Source organism: Dissoconium aciculare, assembly GCF_010015565.1.
Source record: "Dissoconium aciculare CBS 342.82 unplaced genomic scaffold K489scaffold_7, whole genome shotgun sequence".
NCBI classification, from domain to species: Eukaryota; Fungi; Ascomycota; class Dothideomycetes; order Mycosphaerellales; family Dissoconiaceae; genus Dissoconium; species Dissoconium aciculare.
The window spans coordinates 1,031,995-1,059,312 of record NW_022984957.1 but is presented as its reverse complement, the minus strand read 5'-3'; the positions used below and the strand labels follow the sequence as shown (position 1 = coordinate 1,059,312).

General features: G+C 52.4%; 9 protein-coding genes across 9 annotated transcripts; 4 read left to right on the top strand and 5 right to left on the bottom strand.

The window, feature by feature from the left end:
• Positions 1–72: 72 nt before the first annotated feature.
• K489DRAFT_381030 (uncharacterized protein) lies at positions 73–1,817 on the bottom strand. Its single transcript, XM_033605016.1, has 3 exons — positions 1,721–1,817; positions 841–1,664; positions 73–750 (listed from the first exon to the last, which is right to left on the bottom strand). The coding sequence occupies exons 1-3, from the start codon at positions 1,764–1,766 to the stop codon at positions 409–411; spliced, it is 1,212 nt and encodes a 403-aa protein (XP_033459317.1). The 5' UTR covers positions 1,767–1,817; the 3' UTR covers positions 73–408.
• Positions 1,818–2,683: 866 nt separating this feature from the next.
• Positions 2,684–6,129, top strand: K489DRAFT_381028 (uncharacterized protein). The gene is made up of 3 exons (XM_033605015.1): positions 2,684–2,849; positions 2,910–2,985; positions 3,042–6,129. The coding sequence occupies exons 1-3, from the start codon at positions 2,814–2,816 to the stop codon at positions 5,840–5,842; spliced, it is 2,913 nt and encodes a 970-aa protein (XP_033459316.1). The 5' UTR covers positions 2,684–2,813; the 3' UTR covers positions 5,843–6,129.
• A 249-nt stretch (positions 6,130–6,378) lies between these two features.
• On the bottom strand, positions 6,379–11,776 carry K489DRAFT_371131 (cysteine proteinase; the record flags this gene model as incomplete). The annotated part of the gene is made up of 3 exons (XM_033603212.1): positions 6,379–11,298; positions 11,354–11,605; positions 11,762–11,776. 3 exons carry the CDS (start codon positions 11,774–11,776, stop codon positions 6,379–6,381), a joined length of 5,187 nt encoding a protein of 1,728 aa, XP_033459315.1.
• A 408-nt stretch (positions 11,777–12,184) lies between these two features.
• Positions 12,185–15,215, bottom strand: K489DRAFT_381026 (uncharacterized protein). The gene has a single exon (XM_033605014.1). It carries the CDS (start codon positions 15,192–15,194, stop codon positions 12,312–12,314), a length of 2,883 nt encoding a protein of 960 aa, XP_033459314.1. The 5' UTR covers positions 15,195–15,215; the 3' UTR covers positions 12,185–12,311.
• Positions 15,216–16,330: 1,115 nt separating this feature from the next.
• On the bottom strand, positions 16,331–19,738 carry K489DRAFT_358383 (phosphatidylinositol 3-kinase). The gene is made up of 2 exons (XM_033602580.1): positions 19,324–19,738; positions 16,331–19,262 (listed from the first exon to the last, which is right to left on the bottom strand). The coding sequence occupies exons 1-2, from the start codon at positions 19,380–19,382 to the stop codon at positions 16,520–16,522; spliced, it is 2,802 nt and encodes a 933-aa protein (XP_033459313.1). The 5' UTR covers positions 19,383–19,738; the 3' UTR covers positions 16,331–16,519.
• A 415-nt stretch (positions 19,739–20,153) lies between these two features.
• K489DRAFT_320683 (Nse4-domain-containing protein) lies at positions 20,154–21,656 on the top strand (the record flags this gene model as incomplete). Its single annotated transcript, XM_033601476.1, has 3 exons — positions 20,154–20,505; positions 20,558–21,397; positions 21,469–21,656. 3 exons carry the CDS (start codon positions 20,154–20,156, stop codon positions 21,654–21,656), a joined length of 1,380 nt encoding a protein of 459 aa, XP_033459312.1.
• Positions 21,657–22,605: 949 nt separating this feature from the next.
• Positions 22,606–23,910, top strand: K489DRAFT_320965 (Metallo-dependent phosphatase; the record flags this gene model as incomplete). Its single annotated transcript, XM_033601504.1, has 2 exons — positions 22,606–23,631; positions 23,740–23,910. 2 exons carry the CDS (start codon positions 22,606–22,608, stop codon positions 23,908–23,910), a joined length of 1,197 nt encoding a protein of 398 aa, XP_033459311.1.
• A 138-nt stretch (positions 23,911–24,048) lies between these two features.
• On the bottom strand, positions 24,049–25,461 carry K489DRAFT_320832 (MFS general substrate transporter; the record flags this gene model as incomplete). Its single annotated transcript, XM_033601494.1, has 1 exon — positions 24,049–25,461. One exon carries the CDS (start codon positions 25,459–25,461, stop codon positions 24,049–24,051), a length of 1,413 nt encoding a protein of 470 aa, XP_033459310.1.
• Positions 25,462–25,828: 367 nt separating this feature from the next.
• K489DRAFT_381022 (pyrroline-5-carboxylate reductase) lies at positions 25,829–27,317 on the top strand. Its single transcript, XM_033605013.1, has one exon. It carries the CDS (start codon positions 26,049–26,051, stop codon positions 27,102–27,104), a length of 1,056 nt encoding a protein of 351 aa, XP_033459309.1. The 5' UTR covers positions 25,829–26,048; the 3' UTR covers positions 27,105–27,317.
• Position 27,318: the final 1 nt, after the last annotated feature.

The window sequence follows — 27,318 nt, the reverse complement described above, 5'->3', positions numbered from 1 at the left end:
TCGTTAGGACTGATGGCTGTGCAAAGAGACATGGGCCATGTCGACTAGTCTTTGGGTAAAAAAGCTCCGGTTCTGTTTGGCGACACTGCGTGGTGTAGACCATGTCGGGGTTCTTTATCTTACTATCCTCTTCCTTAAAACAAACACACATGCGACGAGTTAGAGCGCAGTGCCACAAAATTTCAAAATATATCTTCCGATATCCATCGCTCGTGACGGAATGTCACGTCCCATTTCTCAAGATAAGCATGCCTGGCAGGAACAAATGGAGAAATTCGAAAGTTTCTAATGGGGACGTAGAGTACAAGGATCAATACAATATAAGAAGAAGCGAAGCTTTCCTCACGACAATCCCAGAGACCAATTCATCTGGCCGCTGTCCATTCCCCTGCCCACATCATGCAACCTCTATCGTTCCACAAGCATGTTCCTGATGTGATGCCAGTAATCCTCCGTCACACGCTCCTGGATCTCCTCTTTCGCGAGCCACTGGAACTCCTGGTCGCCGTACTGGTTCTTGGCGAGATTCAGTTGTCCGGTCATGATGCGGGTCTTCATGAAGAAGACGCGTTCGCCGTACTCCTCTTGCTCGAACACCTCCGTCGGCGACGTGCTGACGAGCCGGTTGGGGGCGATCTTGCTGAGGATCGGGGAGGCGAACCGGCTGAAGTAGTGGCCGACTGGGTGGTTCGCGATGACCCAGGTGTTCATGTTGATGCCGCCGGCTTGGATGAGGATGCGTTCGGCCGCCTAGAAATTGAAACTGTGATTAGCGTGGGGTCTCGGATGAACCGAAGGTGACAGGTGCGGAATGCGAAAGGAAGGTGAGGCGCGTCTTACCTGGTGCAGATTCTCGCGACCATACAGACGATCCTCCGGGAATCGCCACTGTCCATCTTTCCTCTTGATCAAAAGATACAACGATCGGTCCAGCTTGCGGTTCAAGCTCTTGAGATCATTCGTCCGGTCTGCCTCCGTCTCCCGCGGCAGCGGTCGCGGAATGACAATCTTCTTCTCCGTCTTCTTAACGCTCTCCCCAGTCAACACATCGATGTCGTCTGCCTCGCTCTCTACCTTCTCCTCCTCTACCACCCGCTTTCCTGACCCCAATTCATCCGCTGCCAAGTCGGCAACCTTCTCCTGGCTCACGTCCTTGGCAACATCCACGATCGGTTTGCCCTCGGCGTCTCGACATAACTTCTCCACGAAGTCTGCAGGCTCGGAAAGCTGACTTCCTACCAGGACTTCGTCATTCCAAGCATTGGGGTCATATGCGTTGTAGAAACCAATATCCCGAGCGGCCACCCTGCGAACTTTGTATTTCCGCTTCCATTCGAGATCTGCCGGTGTGCCTTTCTTGTAGTAGAAGTATCGAGTGAAGGGAAGAACGAGTCGCTCGTTCAGTCTTTTTTGATAGAGGTAGTATGCTTTCTCGAAGGAAGTGGGCTCGCGGGTGAGGAGAGGTGGTCGCGCGATCAGCGGGCTGCACATGATTTTGAAGGCTTTCCGAGGACCTGTTGCTTCCACGGGCTGTGATGAAGATGGATCGGATTGTGATGTAGGAGACTGATCCGCAACAGCTGTAGCGGTTGATGCATTTCGACGATTCGCTTGATGTGATATGCGGTTCAAGCAAGATCTGCAAATGCTGTCGCGTGAGGAGGCTGCGATGTCGTTGTTAGTGCCCGCAATTCCATCGTGGTCTTTCCCGTATAATTACCATTGAACGCAATCAAGCGCCGAGCGCTGCTTGATCCAGCATTCATTGTTGTGTACTGCACGCAACGGGGAGAGGGTGAATTTATCTAACACGCGATGCCATTCCAATGAATTATTATCCAGATTGGCTATTCAGGGTTGAACGGTTGGCCGGCTTGTCCGCGGGAGTGCCAAGGTGCTTAGTCACGATTTCTGAACTTTGCGCCCGCGTTGGCTCGACTGCGATTTGGTGAAGACTTCGTGAGCTGCATGTAATCCTTCTCTTCCTCTTTCCTCTCTTCTCCTCTAGGCACAAATCCTTATCATCAGTTGCGCTTTTGTTTTGATAGCTTTCTGATCATTTATAACGTGCCCAGAGTGATTTCGGCAGTCTTTTTCGCTAGCGGCACCCTCCTCACCTCCAAGGGAAAAGCGGTTAGATAGATCCTGCTCACAGTTCGACCAATTCGGCCAATTCTTCCATAGACTTAGTCAGTCACAGGCATACGCCGATTCTGGCGATCGGCGCAGTGAGTGAGACAGTATCACTACGCTCTCCATGCTCGTTCAATCGATACTCGAGGGATAGGAGATCGGCATCTATGCCCAAAATGATGGCGTTAAATTTACATATCGCGGTCAACACGATCATTACCCATCACTTCGTCGTAGGATCAAATTTGAACTTCGCCCTCTGTTGTGATACGTGATCGGCTACGAGAAGCCGCGCTTTTTTTTCTGATTATCTCGATGATGATACAAAGGAGATTTATGCTGAAAAGTAACCCGCGCGTTGTCTTCCTCGAAGTTGACACGACGACACAGGATGAAGAGCAGTGAAACCTCGGAATGCGTCACTGATGTGATGTACTGTACGTTCGGAAAGTTGAGACTAAACCCTCAGGGTACACCGACACCGCGGGCTACATCAGTTGCTTATGTAAAAGTACGTTCTCTCTTACCGCAGGATACAACCTTGGAACAGTATAAACAGTATATTGCCACTTTCATGTATTGCTTGAAGGGTGAGAAAATCTCGAATGATGCACCAATGAATCCTCAGATAGAGATCGCCAATTTGTTAGACGTCATCTCGCTGCTCGACGCTTTACATCATGGGCACTCTCACTGCCAACCAAGCCCGGCTCCCGGTAAGACGAGTGTGATAATTAATCGATTTCATGATGAACATGAATTGACAGCTTCGTCAGGGCATGTGCGCCCACAAGCTACCAACCTCGTGTCGATTATCGAGCATTCCAGAGTGCTGTGCCTGTGCCGACGAGCGTAAGACAACGTTCAGCTCGCCCACTCAAATCGCACGAGCTGACCAGGGTCATCAGGGGCACATGCGGTCTCGTATCCGACCTACATCGATGGGATAGGCTATGTTCCTCGTGGGACTCGATGGCAAAGGTATTGTTGGTTCTGCAAGGAATTCTGGGAGAATCGAACTCAAGCGTCCGGACTCCGCTCCAGCCAAACGAGGGTTCCAGAAGTTCCAGATCAAACCGAGTTCTTAGATCGTTGGTATGAATTCCATCAAGGCTTTCGTATTTCGACAACCGAAGATGGCGTCGAGGAGCGAATTGCAGTGCTGGGAGAAGACTTTCAAGACGTGAGCCCAGGGTGTCTTCCACGGACGTTGGATGAGCTGAGAGCAGGCCGGGAACGGAGTGAACTGGAAGAACGAGAGCGCGAGGAAGCTCGGCTTCTGCAACTCACTACACCGGAGGCCGTAGGGGGAAATGGCCCAACCCTAGATGACGAATTGGAGCAGCTCTTCCAAGAAGCCGTCAACGAAGAGTCTGCTATTGAGGGAAATGAAGGAAGTGCTGAGCAGCAGCTGCGTACTGCTAGCCGGAACCCCGGCGACTCTTCCATCAACTCGAGCCGTATGACCACAAACCTTCATGCTCAAGCTATGAATCCTTCGGCTTCTCGCAATCTTGAATATCGAGCCAGGCGCGTTGCAGCATTGCATCGCGAGCTGCAACGCATGCGCAACGGGATCGAACGGGTCATTACAGGCTTACGGGACCTAGGTCAAACCGTTCCTGACCATTCTAATGCTACCAATCGACTCTCGGAACTTGGTCAGACGCTCGATGCAATTTATGACGACCCTTCACGACAGTCAACTACCATTCCCGGTCAGGATCAGCCAGCGAATGTCACCGGAGACTCCATAACCACTACTCAATCAGATAGGACACTCACCGCCATACAAAATCGCGTAGATCAAGCAAGACAGCAGGTTGACGAGGCTCGAAGAAACAGGGACCAAGCAGCGTCGGAGTTAGATCACGCAGACCAGGAGCTCAGGGCCGCCGAGTCAAGGCATCGTCAATTGAGATCCGAGCAGAGAACAACAGAGAATTACATGCGACTTTTTGGAACGCGCGAGGAAATGGTCGCGCAGGGCGACAATTATGAAAGTCCCATTGGTGGCATGTTTGATAGAGCTGATGAACGATTCAGACGGGCGGAGGAGGTGCGTCGCGAAGAGCGGATCCTAAGAAGGGTACTAGAGGATCAAAATGCACGAGGCGAGGATGATGACGAGGCTCTATACCGTCTGGTCGAGTTGGAAAGCCGCCAGCGGGACGTTTGGGGCGTGCCAGCAGTTCAGCCGACTGTGCCGTTGCCTGGCCCGGAGGACTTCGTCGCCACTGCTTCGCAAAGGCAAGACCGTCCACCAGATAGCCAAGAGGACGAACCAGAGGCGAGCCAGGAAGAATCTGCGCTTGAAGAGTATTACGCTCTGCTTCGTCGACAAAATTGGAGCCAACAGAGTTTACCTGCAGAGAACACGACAACAACCCGACATGGACTGACTCCACGAGACACCACATCAGCAGCAGAATCGCGGTCGACTCCAGAAACTGAAACATCGGCTTTACCTAGGCCAATTCCTGCCCTGCCGGCGTCCACATCGACATTCCTGGGTGGACCACCAGGGCATCAGCTAGACCCGGATCCATACACCAACAATGATCGTGGTCTAGATGCTGCATTCATGCTTTCGGCGCTGGGTTCCAATAACGGTCTTCGAGAGCTAGCTATTGGACCTTCCAGCTTACGATCCATCTCAGAAATGCGCCATCGTCTCGAGATGAATGCCCTTACATGGAACGACGGCGAAACGATCGAGGGATTCTTGGAGAACGAGGCGATCCTGTGGGGCTGTCAGCTACCTGCTGAACGCAACCGCAGACGTCGCGCTCGACAAGAGCAAGTCACTTTCGTACCAGATATTTTGGAGATCACGACTGGTCTGCGGCAATCCGTCCATCACATCGAAGTCATGGCCGAATGTTTCCAGATGAGCGCGCGGATTCGACAAGTCTCTGGGTTGAATGCTCCCGATCAATTGCGGATGCTTTATCGATTGCAACGCGGTGCTCGCGAAGTCGAAGATCGTGCCGTCCTCGTCAGAATGCTAGATGATAACGATACACTAAATTTGGCGATAGAACTCCATGACCAGCAGACTAGAGGGGAAAGGGCCCCTTCCAGTTCCGAACCAGCCGACATTCGTGCACGCATCGACCTCATGCGGAGGCGCCTTCTCGACAGCCAGAGAATACTCGCCGCCCGCCTCGGCGACCACTCCCGCGCCGAACTCAACAACCAACGACAGGCCGCCGAAGCCGTCTCCGTCGCTACCGGCGACATCTCCATTCCACACGCTCTCATCGAGCGTATCGCGTCCCGCAGCGCAGAGAACCGCGCCGCGTGGGAACGACTCCAGGCGATGCAAGGCCACCGCAACCCGCTCGGCGACACCAACGCCTTCATGATCCGACGAGCCTCCATCCTCAACGATCTCGACGACGGCGAAGAAGACAACGACAGCGAAGGGCAAGAGGACGAGCCCCTCGGTCTCGACGCCCCAGACTCCGGCCGGCCCGACGAGCCCCTGTCGGAGGAGGACATGACTGTCAAGCTCGACTGCCGGATCTGCTACTCGCAGATCTCAAGCATTGCGTGTCTGCCTTGCGGACATCTGAGCATGTGTCAGTGGTGCAGCGATCAGCATTCACCTACAATGCCGCATGATCGGACCAGGCCCCGGAGGAGCGCGGCATGTCCTGTTTGTCGGAAGGACATTCGGCAGAAGGTTAAGATATTCCGGGCGTGAAGGGGCGGAGACGTGAAAGTGAGGAACATAATGCATCTTATGAATTTGCGTCCACAATGCATACATCGCTGGAAGGACGAGCCGATGGGATCTATTCCATCTGTGAAACCTATGTGAATGCCATTCCCATGGGTCATTGGCGTACCGGCACATCTAGTCAATCAAAAGGACATGAAAATCAGGCTTCACTCGTGACGAGATGAATATCGATCTTTCTTTCGGTACTCATGGTGTATGTAAAGAACTGAGAACCTGTAGTCACGACGTGTAACAATCTACCATCTGGGTTTTGATCCGTGATACGGATCGTGCACGAAATCATCGTGAGAGGAGCAAACATCGAGCACACTCCATGCAGAAACACCTTCTCCAGTAGAATATTAAACCCACCAGTCTCGAACGGGGCCATACCTCGTCGTCTGGTCACTCATCTGCATCGCATCATCATCAAAGTCGTCGCTCTCATCAGGATTGCGAAGAGGTCCACCGAATAATCGATACTCGAAATCTGTCACTCGAGACCAAGGTGCAGGATTCTATTCTGTCCGGTCCGCAGCGCCATGTCTTGAGACCGCATCGTGATCCTCATCACCACCGACGTGGATGTCCGCAACCTCGGGCTCGTGATCGGCATCGCTCATGTGAGTGTCGTCCACGAACTGGATGTCGCTATCATCTCCAAAGTCAAGGGGCGACCCTGACCGTGTCCCGGCATTCTCGAAGAAGGAGCTGCCACCTTCAGCAAAGGCCGAGTCATTGTCGCGGTCTTGCTCGGCGATGTTGCTGTCGATATCGACGTCGTCGTTGAATTTACTTCGGAAGAGATGATCATCATTCTCATCATCGACGTTTTGGAAACTCCAGCTCGATTCGCCCTGATCGCCGTATTGACGGAGTGGGTGGTTTCGCCAATCGGCCTCATCGTGTTCAGTCGTCATCAGTGTCGTTGTCAGAGGGCTGTCGGCTGTGTGTGCCCCAGCCGGATAGCCACCATCGTCGCTGTCGGCTGCTGCCGTCGCTCGATTGTTGCTGGTCGTTTTCACGGCTCCGGCTCCGGCTGCTGCTGAAGCGCTCGACGACCCATGCAGCGAGGTGAGTGGACCGTCGAGCTGGACTTCCCCCGTCCCCGCTCCAGCCTCGTCTAGGTCGGAATCTGCGGGTGGATTGCGGTACTCCTCAACAAGATCCTGGAGGTATTTCGGGCCGAGTGGCTTGCTGGACCGGCGGCGGTAGAATAAAAGATAGGCCTGTGAAGTCTTAAGGCGATCGACGCTGTGAATCTTGTGGCACATGCTGTCGTTGTAATCATACCATTCCCCGTCTTCGAAATTCTTAGCAAAGGCGGTGTAGTGCCCACCACCGAGGCTACCACTGTGGTTGTCAACGGCAAACAAGTCGTAGGTGTAATCTTTGCCGTCTTCCTTAAGGCCTACCTTGTCATTCAGATCAAGGCCCTCGATCGGATAGTCCACCATGACGTCGATCTTGCCACGCATGGTTCGATTGCTGAAGCGCTTCAAGTGGACAATGAGAATATCAGGTAAAGTCCAGATCTGCAGCTGCTTTCTTGCGCGGCGGGTCTCCTTGCACCGATTACAGTACCACTTATTCTCCTCGGAGAGCACCTCACTTTTGCTGGTCTCGTCGAAACACGCATCTAGAGTGATGCCATTTCTGTTGCGTTGTTGGCGTTTCTCCTTCCGCGCAATGACCTCAGCGTCGTGAAAAACACCAAGATTGTTGGCATTGTCTGAGGTTGTCCGGGATCCACGCAATCCGTCATCATGGACTGAGTCGCCTTCGAATAGACTTTCATAAGCTTCCGGACGCCAGTCGAGCACAATGGCTTCACCAATGCGAACGTAGTAGGGATTGTGATCTTGCACAGGGGACGAGTTGCTTGAGGTGCTGACATTGCCGTTCACACGGTTCTGGCTTCCAATTGGCATTCTTTGATTCTTCGCGTATTTTTGATGCAGCTTTCCGGGTTTGTTCTTGCGTGCGTGTTTAGCACCACGTCTCCGTCCATTTCCTCGTAGCGCTACAGGCGAGGGCTCCATGATTGTTGGCTCTGGTACAACTTCCTCCTCGCTGTCCTCAACTTGATCCTGTGCGCCCTCGCCGCCAACCACGATGTCAGGCTCATCCTGATCTTCGACGTCTTCATCTTCCGTCGCGTTTTCGCCAGAGTCAGATGCTGCATTCGATGTCGCCGAGTCGACTGTTTGTATGGATGACCTTCTTGCCACAGGCTTGACTTGCTCAAACATGTTGCGAAGGGTACCGGCATTGATGCTCGCGACCGACGCGCAATGCATGTTGTTGTCTCCGCGCGCAACCTTCATTTCAAACAGATGGTCGCGGAGGGCCGGTGACAAGAAATACTCGGGGTCCATGAAATTTCTAGGGACTCCATCCACCAGCTCAACCGGACTCGATGCCGGCTGTGCTTCGCCCTTTGATGGGTCCTGGTCAATTGAGACATTAACATATCCGTCTTCGGCAGAGTGATCACTAACGCCTGTTCCATCCTCGGTTGCTGACTGTTTCACGTCCTCATCTGCCCCATCGGCAGCGTTTGGTTCCCAACCCAGTTTTTCGTCAAGCTCCGAGAGGATAGGTTTGGTTGTAAGGCGTGCGACAGCAATCAAGACCTTCTTGAGAACAACGTTGTAGTCCTTGGCCTCATCGCGTGTCAGACTGATGTACATGGGATGCATGACATGAGACGGGCTGCCAGCAGAGAAGCGCGATTTTGCGACACGACTGTAGATTGGAACAGCCATGCACTCAGCTTGAGGCGATTCCATGCCTTCAACTGGTATGGAGTCGTCGATCCTCTTATACGAGATGAGAGACTTGCGCGGCACTCCGACATTGGTCGGCGGTTGATCGAGCTCGAACAAGAAAATGGTCTCGTTGGACTTGATGTCTGCGTCAGCTAGTGTAGCCTTGTCCTCGAGTATCCGATAGATCTTGTGACTATAGACCTCAACCATCCACATTCGGTTCGCATCAGCTCCCGGGTGCTTGTCTGCGATGGACCGCTTCACAGTCTTAATCGTAGCGTTCTTATCCATGTCGATGTCATGGTTGATCGGCTTGCCTTTCAATGGAAAGAAGGTGATTCGACCCGAGAAATTATCTTCAATTGGAAGTTGAAGCGTTAATGAGGAATATGGATCAAACGTGATGCTGATCTTGCGGCAGTCCGGGCATTCAATGGTGTTTTTGTAGAAGCCGAGGAATAAATCCATGGCCACGGAGTCATTGCGGTCGACGAAGATCTTGCGATAGATGTTGCCGAGATCAATTATTGCTTGAGGGTCATGCACGAGCTCGTCATCTGAATCCGGGTATGGCTGGTATGGTTTGACTTTGATGCGGTTGAGATCTTCGTGTAGGGCATCGACCAATGTGCTCAGAAACTCTTGCGAATCTTGTTGTCCATACGAAGAGAATTGGTAATTAACATTGCCTATTTGTCGCTTAAATTGGCTCGGTGAGTAGTAGCTGCTGCCTTCCCAGAGGTTACGCACGACTGTGCTATACGAGGTCGCCATCGCGCCATGATATCCGAGCGGATTGTCGTTGTTGATTTCTTTCTTAAATTTGTTCGCCAAGAAATAGATAGACAGTTCTTCGATGCTCCTGATGCATTGCAATGCTGAATTCATGTAGCAAGTATTTCCGAGATTTTGCAGGCCGTTCAAGCCACGCGTCCGTCCGCCCTTGCGCGCTCGACCTCTCGTCATGATTCCGTTCAGGCCTGGGCTGTTTCCTCCAGAGGCCAGCCCCGAGGTACCATTCACCTGCTTCTTGATCACGAGTTTCGTTGGCTTTTGCTTGTCGGATCGGAACTCGGTGGAGTCACCGACTTGTTCTTCCAGAATGATGACCTGGTCTGTTGTTATTCCCAACATGCCGGTCGTACTTTTACCATTGTAGTTCGAATTGTTCGTTTCATCTTTGGCTTGAATAGCTTCAACATCCTTACTATCTTCCAAGTCCTTGAATGCCGCCGGCTCAACAATCAGCGTTTGCTTCTCCAAAGTTGCTGCGTCACTTGATGGAGTATCTTGTGAAGCCGGAGGTGTGAAAGTTTCAGGTTGTGGTCCAGCCATAACATCAGGCGCAACACTCAAGACGCGCCACAGTTTTACTTTGGTGGCACGGGAAATCCCGGCAGCTTCTTTACTACGGGCGAGGAATTTTTGAAAGCGATCAAATCGAGAGATAATCAATTGTGCTGCATCGTCCGGCGACGCTTGACCACGGGTAGCCCGCTCCTGGCGCAGCTTGAGGTTGTCTAGCGCACTGATCGATTTCGGGGCGGCATCTGGGTCATTTTTCGACTGTGGAACCTTTCTGATTGTGATTCGTGGCGGATAAAGCTCGTATTGAATGTTCTGGCCCTCGTCGACCGTATTGTGCGCATAGCGGACGATGGCTGTTTTCTGAGCAGAGCCGTACGCTCCAACGATATATCCGTATGCTTCAATGGGCACGATTGCGAAGTCGACGTTCTCTGTAAGACCTGGCCGCAGCGGGATGTGAGGCTGGCCTTCAGAATCGTGCAGAGGGGCAAGATAAGCAGCGTCTGGGACGATGTCTGAGTTGTCTACGGGTCCTACTGACCCCTCCCGATACTCTTTGGGGTATTCACTACTCTGAAGGCCGCGTGTCGTCCGCGAAAGTACACGGTTTAGCCACCGCTGCGAAATCACGACGCCTCTCTCGCCTTCGTCCAGCTGTTTCTCTGATAACCTTGTCACAAACAGAACCTGCTGGTCGATCTGTTCTGTGGTGTACGGTTCCTTCTGGTCTTTCACGACTGGGTTTGCATCGGTTTCTGAATAGGGTGGGGGATCCTCCTCGGAGCTCTGTGCTGTCGAATCTGGCGCTTCCACATTCGTTTCCGGCCCGCTAAAGCTCTGCATGACTATATCCCCGGCCTCCACATTCGCACTTCCTGGAGATCCCGAGTCTTTGGTGACATGGTTCTCCTCCATTTCAGTAGCGCTTCTCTTGGCTGGAGAGGCAGATCTCACAGTCATGGCTCGACCGACCTGCTGTGGTCCTGGTGTCGCGGCCTGCAGATCCCCATTACTATTGGCAGTTCCGTCGCTCCCTGACATGTCCACGCTTGCTGCTCGATCGATCCGGATTTCTGCAAATGCCGCGGACGGGCTCGAGGCGTCCTGTACTTCGTCCTGCAAATGTGATGGAAGATATCTCAAGGGTGAACCAGTCTGGGTGATGTGGCTGCTGGTGGGCGAGGAATTCTGGCTATCGCTATTGACGACTGGCGAGGACGAACTCGGTCGGGCAGTATCGAGGAGTAAATCCGGCAGAGTCTGTGAAGAGTTGACAGCCAGCCCACTATTGGCTGTGAATGGAGCGAGCTTTCGCTTTTTCTGTGAAGAAGCCGTTTTGGAAGACCGGAAGCGAGGCCGCTCCGGTCGTGAGCAGCCTCAGATGTATAGGTGATATGGGAGACGCCTCGCGGACCTCAGTTCCTTCCAAAGGCACAGAGGTACGCAACGTCTTGTCGTCTGGTGAGTTCGATGCCTGAGGCGGATGATCCAGAAAAGTGTCGCGCTTGCTACGCGTGCACTTGGCGTAGATGGGGTCGACTGTGTGGTATTGGTATTGGACCGTGTGTGAGATTGCGGCACAGTTCCCTGCCTGCCAACCCTGACAGCGCTGCTCGCCCTTCACGTGCGCAGAGTCGAAGCAGGTCGAAACAGCGTCACAATAGATCTATCGTGAAATGTGTAAATATTGAAACGATGCATATTTGCACAGGTAGGGCAGGATCTTCATAACCTTGGAAAGCTTATCAAGGCCGCATTATGCTAGTAGTAGCTGAGAGGTACAGCACAGTATAGTACGATGTATGCCTGCTACTTGCAGTACCTCCAGGGCTGTCATATTAATTTTGGACGAAATACATGTGGGTGGCCATGGATCCTATGCGCTATCCTCACGTGCTGGTGGACTCTACAAATACACGCACAAACATCCGCAAACGTGTACACCTAGATACAGTACATCATTGTCCTGGCAGGATACTCAGCTCCAGTGTATTCATCGATTCCGTTCCCCAACAGGTGAGAATATGTAACCGTATGATGTGATGTGTGCAGTCACGACGATGATACATACTGTCTGTCTGTACGTGGACCCTTTTTTCCACAGCGAAGAGAAAGGGTGCGGGTTAACGCCCCGAAATGACGTGCAGTGGCGGGACAAATGTTACTACAAATAGCTACTACACCGAGAAGCAATCCAGTGATAATCTCGAAGTCTCACATGCGCAAGTATCTAGCAATGAGAAATGAAGGAGCAAAATCTGCATGTGATAGTAAATGACTTTCAAACATTCATATGCTGGTAGCCTCAATGCAACCCGGATATATACGCGCAAACAGACCTTCCTTCAAACAATGCCTCAAAAGGTATGCCATCACAGCCCAAAAAGCGGTCCTTTTTGCTTTCTTTGGTCCGCCAGATACTTCGTCATGCCCTTCCTATGTACAAGTCCCACAAAACGACCCTCCCGAAGCACACAGATGTACCTGAGACCCAGTTTCACGAAACATTCGAATGCCAATTCCATAGGACTGCTGATGTCGAGGGACATGGGCGCGGTGTCGATGTAGCGTGTGAAGTCGGATGGATCATGATCTTCCTCATCATCATTGTTCTCAGTGGTTCCCGTCTCGTAGTCAGCATTGATGCTGAAATAACCTGAGGCAGTCATGTCGTGCTCGCCAGGCCCGGCGGCGGAAGACAGAGGCCTTTGCTCCCACAACTCGGGCGCCCGCATGAGGCAATACGTGTCTTCTTCCTTTTCGAGACCGTCGAGCGCGAATTCGAGATCAGGCCCGGATATCAATCCGACAAGAATGCCGCGACGAAGGATCGGTAGGCCGCCGTCAAGATGTCCGGCCATGTGCATGTAGTCTAGCTTCTCGCGCAGATCGCTCGCGGAAACTCGCGACGCGTCCGAGATGTCAATGTATCGTCTCGAGTCCAAGGGGGCCGTGATCTCGCCGATATCCGCATCGAAGAGAGGACGAAGCTTGTGGTCAAGGAAGGGATATGAATTCATCTCCAGAAGCAGGTCGTAGACACTGAGCGGTTCAATTGCATCAGCTGTCCATTTTGCGATCAGCACACCCAATGAGAATGGTAGCACGTGTTCGAGACTGCCAGTGAGCTCGAACAAGATGACTGCGAGGGTGACAGAAAGGCGGGTCACACCGCACATGGTGGCACCTGCTGCAACCAACGCGTATACTCCCGGAACAACGCAAGATTCTGGTCCGCCATCGACAGGGCATCGAGCAAAGAGTGGGAACTGAGGGTATTTGTATATCAACATTTGAATGGAGTGGCCGACGATCCGCCCCAGCAGACCACCGACGACCATGCTGGGAACATAGATACCTGCAGGGACCTTAATGCCAAAAGAGACGGTCGTCAGGATGGCTTTGATCACGAAAGCCATGAGCAAATAGCGGATGACCTTCGGAATGTTTTCCTGTGTCGGGCAAAGACCATGACCAGAACTTGAGAAGGCGTCACACGGGGCTGCAAGCTCGTAGAGCAATTCGGCCACGGGCAACCGCGTGTATCGATTCCAGAATGTCACCAGGCCGGTCACAACGGCGACTAGCAGAACTTCGACTATCGGATACTTCTTGATGATGCTGACTCGGCGGAAGGTTTTAGCCCACAAGCGAGAAGCCTTGATGAAAAACGCCCCCATGGCGCCGCCCAGGACCCCGAGCATGATGAAGGCGAAGATCTCGAAAATCTTCCAGTCGACGTTGTATCTGACCTCAAACAGCACGATCTTTCCAGTTCCATAGGGATTGAGGAACCTCAGGAATAGCGCTGCAGCAATACAGCAGAAGAATGTCCTGAAAAGCGTCTTTGGAGGGAAGTAATAACTGACCTCTTCGAGAGAGAACAGAACACCACCCAAAGGACTTCCAAAGGCAACGGCCACGCCAGCTGCCGCCGATGCAGACAGCAATTCTCTGCGTTTCGCGTCGTTGTTCCTGTATTTCGATGAGACTCGAGATGCAATGTTGCCAATGCACGTAGCCATGTGCACATAGGGTCCTTCCTTGCCGATAGACATCCCTGAGGCCACACTGAGGACCAAACCTATAGCTTTGAAGAACAGCACTCGGCCGCCAAGATACCCGTGCAGCACGAAACCGCTGAGTATCACCTTGATCTCTGCAACGCCACTTCCGGCGCCTGGATAGTAGATTGTAGGAGGCCGTTTGGCGACTTCTCGCAAGCGGCCCGTAGGACTCACATGGCCTTGGTCGTGTCCCTCGTCAGATTTGCCATGTCCATGATTATGCAGTTCAGCACCCAAATTCTCATCTAGGGTAGAGAGCGCCACCGCAGATGAAACTTCGGTCTTTGTCTGAAGAGTTACCAAACAGGAGAACGCTGCGAGTAACACAACCCAAAACATAAAAGCCGCAAGGTCCAGCCAGGTGTCTTTCGTGTCGGATGATTCAATAAGACTTGACCAGGAGCGCCAGTCGCTGCAAGATCTGGGACCCTCGCAGCATTGTCGTTTGCCGTAGTACCAGCGCGTGCTACAGTAGCCCGATTTGATATCGAAAATCGCTGCCTCGGTGACATCGATAGCATAAGCAAGGACGGCAGTCAAACAGCCGATCACGGCCACCAGAAACCACCCTTGAGCGCCATCGAAGAAGGCGAGAATCCTCCCTCGCAGATCTTTGCGTTTGCGCAGCTCCTTGGCGCGATAAGCATCGGCAATGCCATCGCGAACCCAATCGGTTGATGTGAATTGATCGTACCAGACACGATCGTCGAAGAGCTTCGATGTTTTGCCGGACTCCCGCGCCTCAGGGCTTGCGCGGGATTCGTCCGTCCAAAACGGCCTCACGAATGCGCGGGCCCTCGAAGGTCGTCGACTGGCACTTCGCAGGGAATTCGTGTGGGTCCGATGTATACCGCGGCGGGGAGTTCCTGGGATGGGGGTGCGGTAACCCGATCTAGAGAGCGTGTGCTCCCGAGAGAGCAGGCCTGTCCGCTCATCTGGTATCCTTGTCGATTGACGACTTCGGATGTCGTTGTCGGAGGTATGGTTTGAACTCAAATAACGCTGGAACTGTGTGGGAATTGCCTCGATGGCTTCGACAGATGTGTTTAATGAATTGTGATATGCGTTACGGACCGCCTCGGCGACCTGTCCATTAACGACATCGCCAGCATCGACGTAGCCGTCCTCGTCGCCGGCATCTTCTCGTCGGGTTGTGGAATTTCTTCTTGATGCTATTGAGTTTGGCATGCTGACGCGGAGAGGACACTCTTGACCCGTCATAAGCCCGGGCCTCGGATACGGGGCAGCGTACTTTGTGGGAGCACGGCTGTACGTACCGTAGCTGATGTGTCCTTATCAGTAGGCGCGTTTGCCAGTCACGTCCATGTATCGGACGCCCGTCACTGAAGATGCTACAAAACGACGCAAATGCAGTATGATGCGGGAGTATTAGAGCGGTCGATAGTATTGTGAATAGATGATAAGTTTGCGAACATCTATGAACATGGGTTTCCAATAGGTTCGGGCGAGGTCCCACACGGTTCGTCACGCTACTTGTTGGATGGAGTCAATGATCAAAGGGACATGAGTGCATGACCTGCGCGTGAGCCGCCCGCCGCGCTTTCGGCTCAGTCACGCGGAGAATGGACCGATCTTCCCCCGGGCGACGCTCTACATTTTTGGCTTTCTCTCGCCAGATCTTGTTCTCATGCCACAGATCTAGTACACTCTACCATGAATAACATGCCTTTCTCTGGGATCGCATGTGATAGAGACGACTGTGTCCTTGGAAGTGTCTCAGCCTTGCGGTCTTGGGCGACGTAATGATGGCAAACGGACAAGTTCATCCCACTTGGGGTTGTGCCTCATGACCTGCGGTCCACAATGTTTCGTCGTCTATGTATGTATTAAAATAGAGCCTATACTGGCTGGGTGAGGGCGCGATTGAGTGGGTTTTCATTGTGTGTGTCCGGTAGACAAGCGTGGCAGGGCGGTCGTTATCGGACATTCAGTTCTCGGTCCAATCAATCCACACTTGTCGCTCTGGCCCGTTGACATCACAATCTCCAGGACCACGCCGATCTCTCTCTTTTCTGATTTCGACATCAACCAACATAAACAAATGCCGCAGCGATCGGCAGATCACGACATCATGCCGGTTATGTCGGCTCTCTCGCGTCAACTTGCTCACGTGGAAAAGACCAGGAATGTGCACGATCGCCGTTTTGCACCGGACTGCTGCAATAGTCTCACAGTAGCGACCGCCCGGCGCTCGGGCGGCGTGCATGAACCATCGAGCCCGAGATTTGCACGATATTCTCCTCGCACGAATCAGACCGTGAATCCGTGACGTGCAGCTCGCGAGTACCAATCTTTGAATACTAGGTAACGACCTGTTGGCTGGGGTATCTTGACTTGACACGCCAATGATTAGCAACTCGGTGCGCCGAGATCGCTACTTAGTGCTTTACGTAGTAGCGACTAGTGATGATGCTCTCGTACGACGTCCTACTCGAGCAGGTAATGCAATGACATGGACGCTTTTTACAGAACACGTTGAAATATCCTTCACATCAAGATCGCCAGGTCTGCGTGAATCCGTGCAACTTGTCAATCAACACAGGTCCCCAGGCTCCCATCTCCTTGTCAATCATCTGTGCAAAAAATCTCACCGCTTCGTCCTCGCTCACATCTAATTTGAACCTCTCCTCTACTTTCCTGACTGCCTGATTTCCTCCACCGAATATTGCGAGTCCTGGAATCCCTGCGTCCTGCATGAGAGAGAACAGATTGAGGATCAAAGAGCTGCTCCTGCGGAGCGTCGTGTAGGCCGTGAAGCAATATTGTCGGAATTCATCAAACTGCGACTCTGCAGAGGATACAGAGTCTCCACCCATGCCGTCCACCATTTCCCGAGACAACTTCATCAAAGGCGCCATGGGCTTGGGATCTCGGCCCAGAACATATCCAAAGTCGATGTGCAGGAAATGACCGTCCTCGGCTAGGAGTAAATTATCAAGATGCCGATCACCAACGCCGAGCAGGTACGTGACCACACAGTAGCCCGCGACAGATTTGACATACGTGTCCATGACCTCTTTCCGTACCCCCAGAATTGCTGGAGAGCCCGCAACGGCAGGACTGTGGGCGCGAAGAAATCCTAGAATAGAACCCTTGTACTTTGGACTCTGGAGGATGACCGAGAGCGGAGTGGTGGAGGGGACGAATTGAACTGCACCAGCAAGTGTCGACGTTGCCAGGATGCGGTATGGGGTAAGTTTGAGGTCGAGGTTCTCATTGAGGAGAAGGCGGTCCATTAAGGCGATGATTTGTATTATCAATTGATCTTGACGGAGGTCATCTCCAGTTTTGAAAAGGAGTGAGTACTTTTCCCCGGAAGTAGTCTTGAAGTTGAGCAGTAGCGGTAGCAGTGATGATTTGAAGACGTTACTTTCGTTAGGAATGATCCCAGTGATTTCAAACTTCGGGTCTAGTGGGAGCGGAAGTGGCGGGTCGAGACGAAGAAGTTCGTTCTTGGGATCCGCCAACATCTTCTTCAATTGCTCAATTTTGCGCGGCCGGTCACCTTTCAGAATGCGGATGTCTTTGCTTATTTTACTCAAGATTGTGATAAGTTCTCCCTGTCTCAAGAGAATCTTTCGGCGAGCCTGACCTTCTGGACTTGCATCAAGCTCCTTCATGAAATCGAAACTAACGCGCGCGAAGAGCTTTTTGTTGGCAGACGCCGTTGTCCCGGAGTCGGTATCGGCCTGCAACTCGACCATGAGATACCAGTACAGGAAATTTCCCAGCTTGAGGTTGGCAGCCGATCGAGCAATGAGGAAAGATGCGAGGGATGAGTCGGTTTCATCCTCCGCATTTGTCCTTTGAGGCTCGAATTTGAGGGCCTGTACAAGCTGGAGGAGATATAGTAGTAACTCTTCATCATCTGCTTTTCGCAGTCGGTCGACAGCATACGCCCGGACCGATGGGTTTTGCACACTCGGGCCCAGTAACTCTAAAGCATCATCGACGTCAATCTCAGCCCATCTTGGCAACAGGGCAATGGCTTGACGACTTTCAGCTTGCTCTCCCCAATTGACTGATTTGACGACTTTGGTGAGCGCACGTTTGTTCCCAGACAAATGGTATCTGAACCTCCAGACCTCATCTCTCTCTTTGTCGCTGAGCTCGACGGTAGGGCCGTACATCATAACTTTGTTCAGGAAATCCCGCATCTTTGGATTGGGCTTTAAATCTTTGTCTACAGCGTCACGTTGGCCGCGCAGCAGTCGTCGGTGCTTGTATTCTGCCGGATTGTCGCCAAACCCTATTTCGGGATCGTAAATGTTGAATAATTTGCCTCCGGCATCGCCGTCGCTGTGGTCCGTCTGAATGCCTGGTCCAAGTTGCACCTCAGGCGGCGGTTTCAAATTGACACCTGCTGTGTTCTGTATGTGAGTCGTAGGAACGGATGAGACGGGCGGTGCTGGGTATTCATGATCAGTAAAGACTATCGGGTGGTCGAATCTTGGCAAGTCGATGTAAAGAAAAAAGACTCCGTCGATATGGTCAGCATCTCCTTCGGCACATGGTGATGCGCTCTGCACGTCGCCCGTCCGAAGCTCTCCTGTCGCTTTCTCTGAATGATTTGTGAGGTTCTTGGTGTGGGCTAGATCTTTTGTTTGCTGGCGCTCCAATTTCTCCATCTGCCGATAAACCATTTGATCTAACCACTTGACTTCAGGGATGTCGCCACTTTCGAACCTTTTCATGGCCTCGAGGAGACGGGCAACTTCAGTGTCTCGATTGCTTTGCTTCTCGTTGATAGAGTTGCTGGCTTCAGGCTGACCACGTCGGCCTCGTTTCCGAGTTTCTTGCCAGGGTGTGGTTGTGTCTGAAAATCCATCGGCGGTTTTGTGACGCCAGATTTTGCACTTCTGCCGTCCTGTTCGGAGAGTGCCATCTTCGTCGAATAGCGCTATCGTTGTCCCCCCAAAGGGAATGTGATGGTTTTTTTCAACTCCTGTGGCATTGACAGGTGAAATGTCCCATATTGTGATAGCAAGCTGAGCGTTAGCCGGCAATGTACTGTAATTGAGTGGCAAAGTCAACCACTGATTCCATATGCGCCCATTCTTGAAATGCTTGTAGGGTGTCTGCGAATGCACTGTCAAGGGCTTCGAGTCGGCGAAAGGTTGTACGGTCACGTAGAGTTCGGAATTAGGACTCAAATTGCTGCCACGATGCCGTAGATCAGGCCTCTTGAGTAGCTTTGAGTATGCCAACGGCTTTTCATATCCATCTAGGCGGTTCCTAAAAACACTCGAGTCAATACTTGCTCTTCGCTGATGTGCTCTCTCGGGGATTAACCCACACCTTCACTCCTATAGGGACATGTAAGTCTGAAGAGCTCGCGAAAGTAAATGGCTCCATGTTCGCCGTCTTCGGATTTGAGGGATCTGTCTACTCCCGATGTCCGTGCAGGCGAGTCTGCCTGGAGCTGGATGCAACGATTCTGGGACGATGATCTTGGCCGTCGCCCCACGAGTCTGCGGCTGTGTGGACAGTGAAAATAGGTAAGCTCTACAATAGATCCGTAGTACGTTCGTCCATTATTCATGGATTCAGGTATTTACTTCTCTACTCTGAACCCTCTGCAGTGACGTGTGAGCTTATTACTTCCGTGCTGTGCAGTGATCAGATTATGTGCGCTTGTCACAAGCTCTCGTTAAAGTGAACTGACCATGCTGTCCAGTCACTGCTCATCAATCAAGCGCCGGAAATCCGCTGGCAACCACCTGGGCAAACTTGAAAGCTGGGGTTTCCCGCCATCTACAGTTCCAGCGAACTTTGGCGTGGAGTGGAGCCTGCAGCGACAAGAGCGTGATGACATAATAATGGCTCCAGCTTATCGAGCGTCCAGGCAGCCCACTGGAGACTCACTTTACGCGTCTCGTCGCGACTGGTTCCTGGGAAATAATATCACTTCCTAAACAAGCCGTCGCAACATCGACATGCGCTTGCCAACAAATTATTCTGCGACAACTGTATTTACGAAGACCACGGTCCTTTACAGATTGTGAACTCGAGTGAATTCGACTGGGTCATTGCCCGCACTCGCGACACACCTATTTCCTCGTACCTTGCTCACCCTGCAGGTTCCCGACGACAAACTGCGCCTCAGTACCAGCACAGCTCACCGAGATGGCGCGACTCGTCACTCAACCTGCATCAAATCAACGAAGTCTGCGCATTCCAACTGCGTCGCCAAATCCTTCGAGTAACTCAGATCAAGAAAACCAAGACCCACGCCAATCGAGACAGTCGCGAGACAAGGGTCGGGCTATGGAGTCATCTCCGCCCGCGAGTCTACCAACGCCAACATCAGAAAGCAACGATGCGACGCGCAGCCAAAAGCGGAAAAGAGTAGTGGTCACAGTGCCGGAGGGAAATGATGAATCGGAGAAGTTCAACAGATATTTTGATCCCAATCAAAATCCAGACGTGAGGCGCGATGTCAAGCGCAGATCTCGCGCGCTCGAACGCGAGTTTCAAGGTGAGATACTAGCGTCGCGTTGGTGGGAACCATCCACTGATCAGTATCGCAGAAAATCGAGACGAGCTGTTACGGAGCCGTGGCGGCGAGGGTTTGATAAATACGATCAACAACGCGAACGCAGTTTTCAAAGAAGTCAAGCAGACCAACGATGCTACCCTCGACTCGCGCTTGCTGGTCAACATCTCAGATCTTGCATTCAAGAAGAGTGCACAGCTTGTCCTAGGCGACACAAGTACCGGCATCGACGTCGAGCTTTTTTTATCCAAATGCATTACTTTCATGCGATCGGGTGGCTCTACGGATGATAATGAACCGGCCACCCAACGGCGAAGAAATACAGTGCGCGAGGACGACGAAGAGGATGATGACGATGACGATGAGATCGCAAATGAAGCTCTGGACTGGGAATTGCTTGGTCAACATGCCTGCTTCCCATTCAACTCTCGTCCCGCAGCGCCCTCGTTCCTTCTAGGCCCCTTGTCAGTAGAGAAAAAGCAGCGCGCCCAGACTCAGCGCCGTGGCCGGCAGGCGAAAGACAATGCAGGACAAGAAGCACGGCCAGATCAGCTCTCTCGTGCTGATTTGACGCAATCAAACGAGAACCAACTCACATCAATATGCGCCCGCATACACACGCAGCTCAAAAAGCACTGCAAGCGGGGAGCACGATCAGTTGAGCGGGCCGGACTCACGACACTTGAGAGCCGGGAAGCTAAAGCATTACTCAAAGACAATCGGATCACCGCAACTGGTGGCCCGTCATTGTTCGAATATGTCATCAACCCGGACAGCTTCGGTCAAACTGTGGAAAATCTATTCTACGTATCCTTTTTGATCAAGGAGGGCTCAATCGGCATCACACCAGATGATGACGGGCTGCCCACACTCAGTAAGTTCCTCATACGGCAAATGCAAAAGATGAAACCATGGGTCGACCCAATTTCTAACAAAGCTTCCCAGACCCGACAGAGCCACGCGACATCGAAACCCAAAGACGAGAAAAGACCAGCAAACATCAAGCTATCTTATCCCTCGATTATGGAACATGGCAGAGCCTAACAAAGGCATTTGACATCAAAGAGCCTTTAATTCCACATCGGGATGACACGCAGCCTACCCAAGTTGGATCCAGAGGTTGGTACTCATGATACCACGATGGTTCGGACCCACGAAATTTATTATGGGCCTTTCACGACTTTTGTATTATTGTTATATTCTTGATACCCTGTTGGTCTGTCGATCCGACGACCAAATTTATGACTGCGAGGAAAGGCAGCGATACACGACCGCGATGAAGCTCGAGTCGCTCCTGAATTCAGGCTGCGCTGGGTAACCACAGTAAGGTTATGTACAGTAGCTCGCCTGCATTTGCAATGCGCTTTCCTGCATGCGCGTCATCCGTGCATGGCGTTTGTGGCTTGAATTATTGTGACGACGACGGCGTGACTGCACACAGCCTTCTCATCACACTTGTAAATTTGCCAGGAAAATCCCTTGCCGGGAAAATCATTTGCAGGTCCCCAGTGCTTTTCTCCGACATTAGTGCATCGGGTGATCAGCAAAGACTCATGTCATGAGCACGACGTGTTCTCTGCCACGAATATTCATTGGGATGGATTGATCAATACATGGTTCGCTTCTTCCCAAACGCTGGATCCTTACGGACCCGGGTTATCCGGCCCACAGTGCGTTCTTTCCCACCCAAGCCTAGCGCAGTTACGCGTCCAGTTCAATACCATGAACGATAGACAGACACGGGGTCTTCATTGCCTTGATGGTCGCGTGAGAGATAACTCGAAGAAGGTGATGGCATGTGATGAAGAGGCTGAGCGTTGAGCGAGACTATTCCGCGAGTATATATGCAGGGTATCGTCACAGTCTTTTGTTCCCGCATCAGTTCGTGCTCAAGTCTGTCGTCGCTTCTGTTGCAAGATGAAATCCAGTCTATCTTTTCAGACCGACCAGAGAGACGGACGTCACAGAGCTAGCTACATGAACCAAGCCGACCAAGTGCAATCGTACGCGGGCCAATCTCGTCATACTGATGACAATCCTCCTGGGACTGGCGCATTTAGATCTACCTCTCCCCAGCGCCATATGTCCAATGATCAACTTCCACGAAAACCACTCATCGAGCAAGTGACAAACAAGTGGCGCGATCAAAAAAGCGATCCAGCACAGAAATCACCGGAAACACTCGACGAGGCGTTATGCTCCTGCGATCTCGAAGACGACGCGAGTTTTCCGAACGCGACCTATAGACTCGTCACCTCACATCGCTTTCGACGGCTCGTGATTCTGGTCGCAACAATTGCCCTCGCTTTGGGCTTCACGTGGAAGGAATACATTGGGCCTCAGATACATCGGCAGCAAGATTTGCTGGCGTTCATGTCGCCGAACAATGGCACGTATGGCATCGCACAAGGCGGGCACGACAAGGATCTTGTCAAAATTATGCATTTGGATCCGAGTTTAATTCCTGGCGGCCAATCTGATCCGGAAGGCAGGCGGCGACTCATATTCATAGGAGATGTCCATGGCTGCAGGCAGGAGCTACAACATGTTCTACGCAAGTCCAATTTCAACGAAGAAACAGACCAGCTGATCCTTGTTGGGGACGTTGTCTCAAAAGGACCCGACAGTCCAGGCACCTTGGACGAGCTCATCAAGCTCAATGCCATCAGTGTTCGAGGCAATCACGAAGATCGGCTACTCACAGCAGCGAAGCTTTCAGGTCCTGGTCAAAACGACGACCCAACCACAGTGTCCACATCGAGCAAGGGAGCAGCGAAGGATGCGCTCCTGCTCCGACACATGAAGCCGCATCACCTACACTACCTACGCAAGATGCCTCTCATTCTTCACATCCCTGCCCTCCCTATGGCTTTGCCTCCCTCAAAATCCAAGCATTCTCCTATCGCGGAACACATGCTCGTCGTACACGCAGGACTCGTGCCTGGTGTCCCTCTCGAGCGGCAAGATCCGTATTTCGTCGAAAACATGCGGTCCATTCATCACAAGACGCACATTCCATCCGTTTCGCGCTCAGGCAAATCAGATGGCAGGAAACCTTGGATCGAGATTTGGAACTGGTACAACGACCGGCTCTATCGACGGCGCTCAGTTCCTCTCTTTGCCGAAAGTTCTGGTGCTCCGCTTACGCAATCCTTCATGTCGTGGCTGAAAGGCATGTGGAGTGACCTATCGAGCTCGGAAAAGGAACAGCCGGAGCCTGAAGTCGTGATTTATGGTCATGACAGCCGAGCTGGTCTACAGATCCATCGCTGGACGAAAGGGCTCGACTCAGGTTGCGTCTCGGGCGGGAAGCTCACCGCTATGATATTGAACGCAAAAGGCGAGCAGGAACTCGTCAGCGTCGCGTGCGAGAATCACCGGGCGTGATTTGAGACGCCAATTGTACTACTTCATCACATTCGTCGTGTTGTTCTTGTATTCAGCGCGGTGTTGGGGATTCATTGTATATAAATAGCGAGGAAATTTTATTCTTCCGAGTCTCGTGGCCAGCATCGATTATGCACATCAATTACTGACTTCGTACTTGATCTTTTGCGTGATTTTGTCCGCTCGCCAATACAGAACCCACGGGATCGGCGCCATGAGTAGCGCCAGGCCCGCAAGGATCGTCGAAGCCCACCCGACACCCAATGACTGGTACATCCGTAATGAAAACAGCGGGAACACCGTGCTCAGTGCATATCGAGTAAGCATTGCCGCTGCTGCCGCCGATGCACCAAATAAAGGGCCATACGTATCCATCATGAATAGATTCGTTGTCGTGTAGATCATGGACGAGGACGACATCGCACACCCTTGGAATATGATGGGACAAATCCAATGTACCGATGGGCGGGCCGTCCAGGCGAAGAGCAACAGAAACGATGGTAATAGCGGCGATGCCAGCATCGCCATATAGAGACGGTACTTGGAAAGACTCGGTGCATCCGGTGCACCTCCAGCAGTGCTCTTGGCCAGCTTTGGCTGATATAGAAGTGTGTCTGCAGTGATGAGCGGGATGACCGCGAACAGCGTTCCGCAGATAAGGCCGAGAAACGACAAGCTCTGTCCCACGGTGCCGAACCCGTAGTATTCCACATACACCCATGGCGACGCTACAATGAAGACATACATCAACCCGAAAAGGAACCCACAATACAAACAGACGAACGTGACGACCGGCTCGGTCAGCAGCATGTGGACTGGCCGAACGAGCAAGATCGTGGTGAAATGCTTGACACTTTCTATCCGAGTGCGTTGCGGAGTCGGGGGTCCTTCGATGTTCCACTTTCTTGCGCGACGCTGGAGGATGGTCTTCTTGTACGTCTCCCGTGTGAAGATCACCGGCACATAAGCCGCGACGATGAAGAAGATGATCGTCCATTGGGTCCAACGCCAGCCCTTCGCGAGGACCACAAACCCGCCCAAAAGCGGACCCAGCATGGCTCCGAAGGTCGGAATGGCGTAATAGAACGTGAGCATGAAACCGCGATGCCTCCGGGCGGTGTAGTCTGTGATTGTGGCCGAGGCATTGCTGATGGCCGGCGCGGCGAAGACTCCCGCGAAGAACCGACAGATGACTAGAGTACCCAAGGATCTCGACAAGCCCGCACCGAGCGTAAAGAGGGCGAATGCGGGTGTGGTCAGCAATATGACCGCCTTTCGACCAGATGTCTCGCTCAGCGGAGCACCAATGAGAGGTCCGAAGGCGAGGCCAAGATTGTAAATCGAGATGGGCAAGATGGAGAGTTCGTCGGTTATGCCAAACTCAGTCATCACGGCCGAGGAGCCCGGGCTATAGATTGATGCTGCCATCGTGCTCACGAAAGCCAGGAACGTGAAGGCGAGAGTTGATAACACTTTTTCACGAGTCGACCAATTGCGAGGGTTGGCGGCATCCCGCTCGTCGGACCAGTCTTTGGCATGGCAATACTCCATGATTACTTGATCGTGAGAGCATGGTCCTTCCGGCGACGTTTGGAAGTGGTGACATTGTTGTCGCCTGATATATATGTGCAGATACGAGCGTCTGCTGATGTCCAGCACCTTTCACATGTACCGACGTCGGCCCGGTTATATCATCAGGCGGTCATGATAGGGCGTGAGATCTGTAAGTGGGCCGTCCGCTGCAGGCAAAGGAGCGTTCGTTGTGGTGAAAAGCCCCAACGATATGGATACGTCGGAGCTGACAGCCGCACCACCCGTGCTAGCCTATGAATACCACATCTGCGCCTCATGATCTTTTACAATCGTCTATAAATGAACATGTAGATAAGGCAACCTTAACTATCCTTCTGTGCAAAAAACAGTTCGACATATCTGCCGGGTGTGTCTACAAACAGTTGCAAAAGTACCAGAACCAAGAGTGCATTTTGATAGGGTTTGGGTTATGAAACACGATTAGGGTTGTCGTTTAGCACACGCTCCGCTTCAAGACATTTTCTGATGTGGAGACATGGCTCACGCTGATCCGCAACCCACCTCCGTGGCTTGCAAATTTGAGAGTGACAATTGTGCATTGATCAATGGCTCGTGAACTAGTGCCAGATTGGATCTTGAAACAAACACTTGAAGTGCAAAAGTCCGCAAGTATGGCTTGGGTTGGTGGAAAGAAAGAACTCGACGATGGCGGGCTTACGCTGACCGCACTTGGGTGTGGGACCATGGGTGTCGCTATCCTGGGTGGAATAATGGACTCATTAAGAGAGCTCAACAAGACCCAGCCGAGCACGACTATCGATGAGAACACAATCGACGACAAGACTCCTGCGTTGCCCAAGCGATTGCCATCAAAATTCAATGCTTGTGTACGCAGGAAAGAAAGTGCAAAACGTGTCACAGATGCCCTGGACAAGTACGACGCCAGATTAGAGACTCGTGTTGACGACAACATCGCTGCTGTGCAGGCCGCCGATGTAATCTTATTAGGTTGCAAACCTTACATGGTCGCTGGCATTCTCCAGGTCGAGGGAATGCGTGAAGCTCTCGCTGGCAAATTACTCATTAGCATCCTTGCCGGTGTTCCCAAGTCCCAAATTCATGACATTCTCTACAAAGATGCGCCACAAGGTACCAAGGAGTGCACGATAGTGCGTGCCATGCCCAACACTGCTGCCGCAGTGCGCGAATCGATGACCATGATCGAACTCTCTTCGCCGGGCTTGGATCCTGAAACTGATGCACTGGTGACATGGATCTTCACTCGCATCGGCAAAGTGGTTCACCTCCCTGCCTCGAACATGGATGCCTGCACAGCACTCTGCGGATCGGGGCCTGCTTTCTTCGCCCTCATCATTGAGTCAATGGCGGCTGGCGCCATCGCGATGGGAATCCCGCGAGATGACGCTTATGCCATGGCTGCGCAGACCGCACGCGGCACGACAGGTCTTTTGCAGGCCGGCGAACATCCCGCTATCCTGCGAGACAAGGTAACCACCCCTGGAGGTTGCACTATTGGCGGGCTTCTGGTCCTAGAGGAGGGTGCTGTGCGTGGAACTGTCGCAAAGGCAGTCCGTGAGGCTACGGTTGTCGCCTCACAGCTTGGGCAAGGTAAGCAGGGAGTGAACGGAACTCGTCATTAGAGTCGCCGCGGCTACCGCAACACAATTTGAGGGCATTGAGCCGTAAATCATATGCACTTATTCGCATATCCTGTGTGCAGTCTTGTGAGGGATTTTCATGGCATCATGAACGGATGCTCACCGATAGTGAACTCCTTGTAGCCCCCGCAATAATACGCTCGACTCCCCAACGCCTCGCTAATTCGTAAATATGAATACATGAGTCGTGCTGATA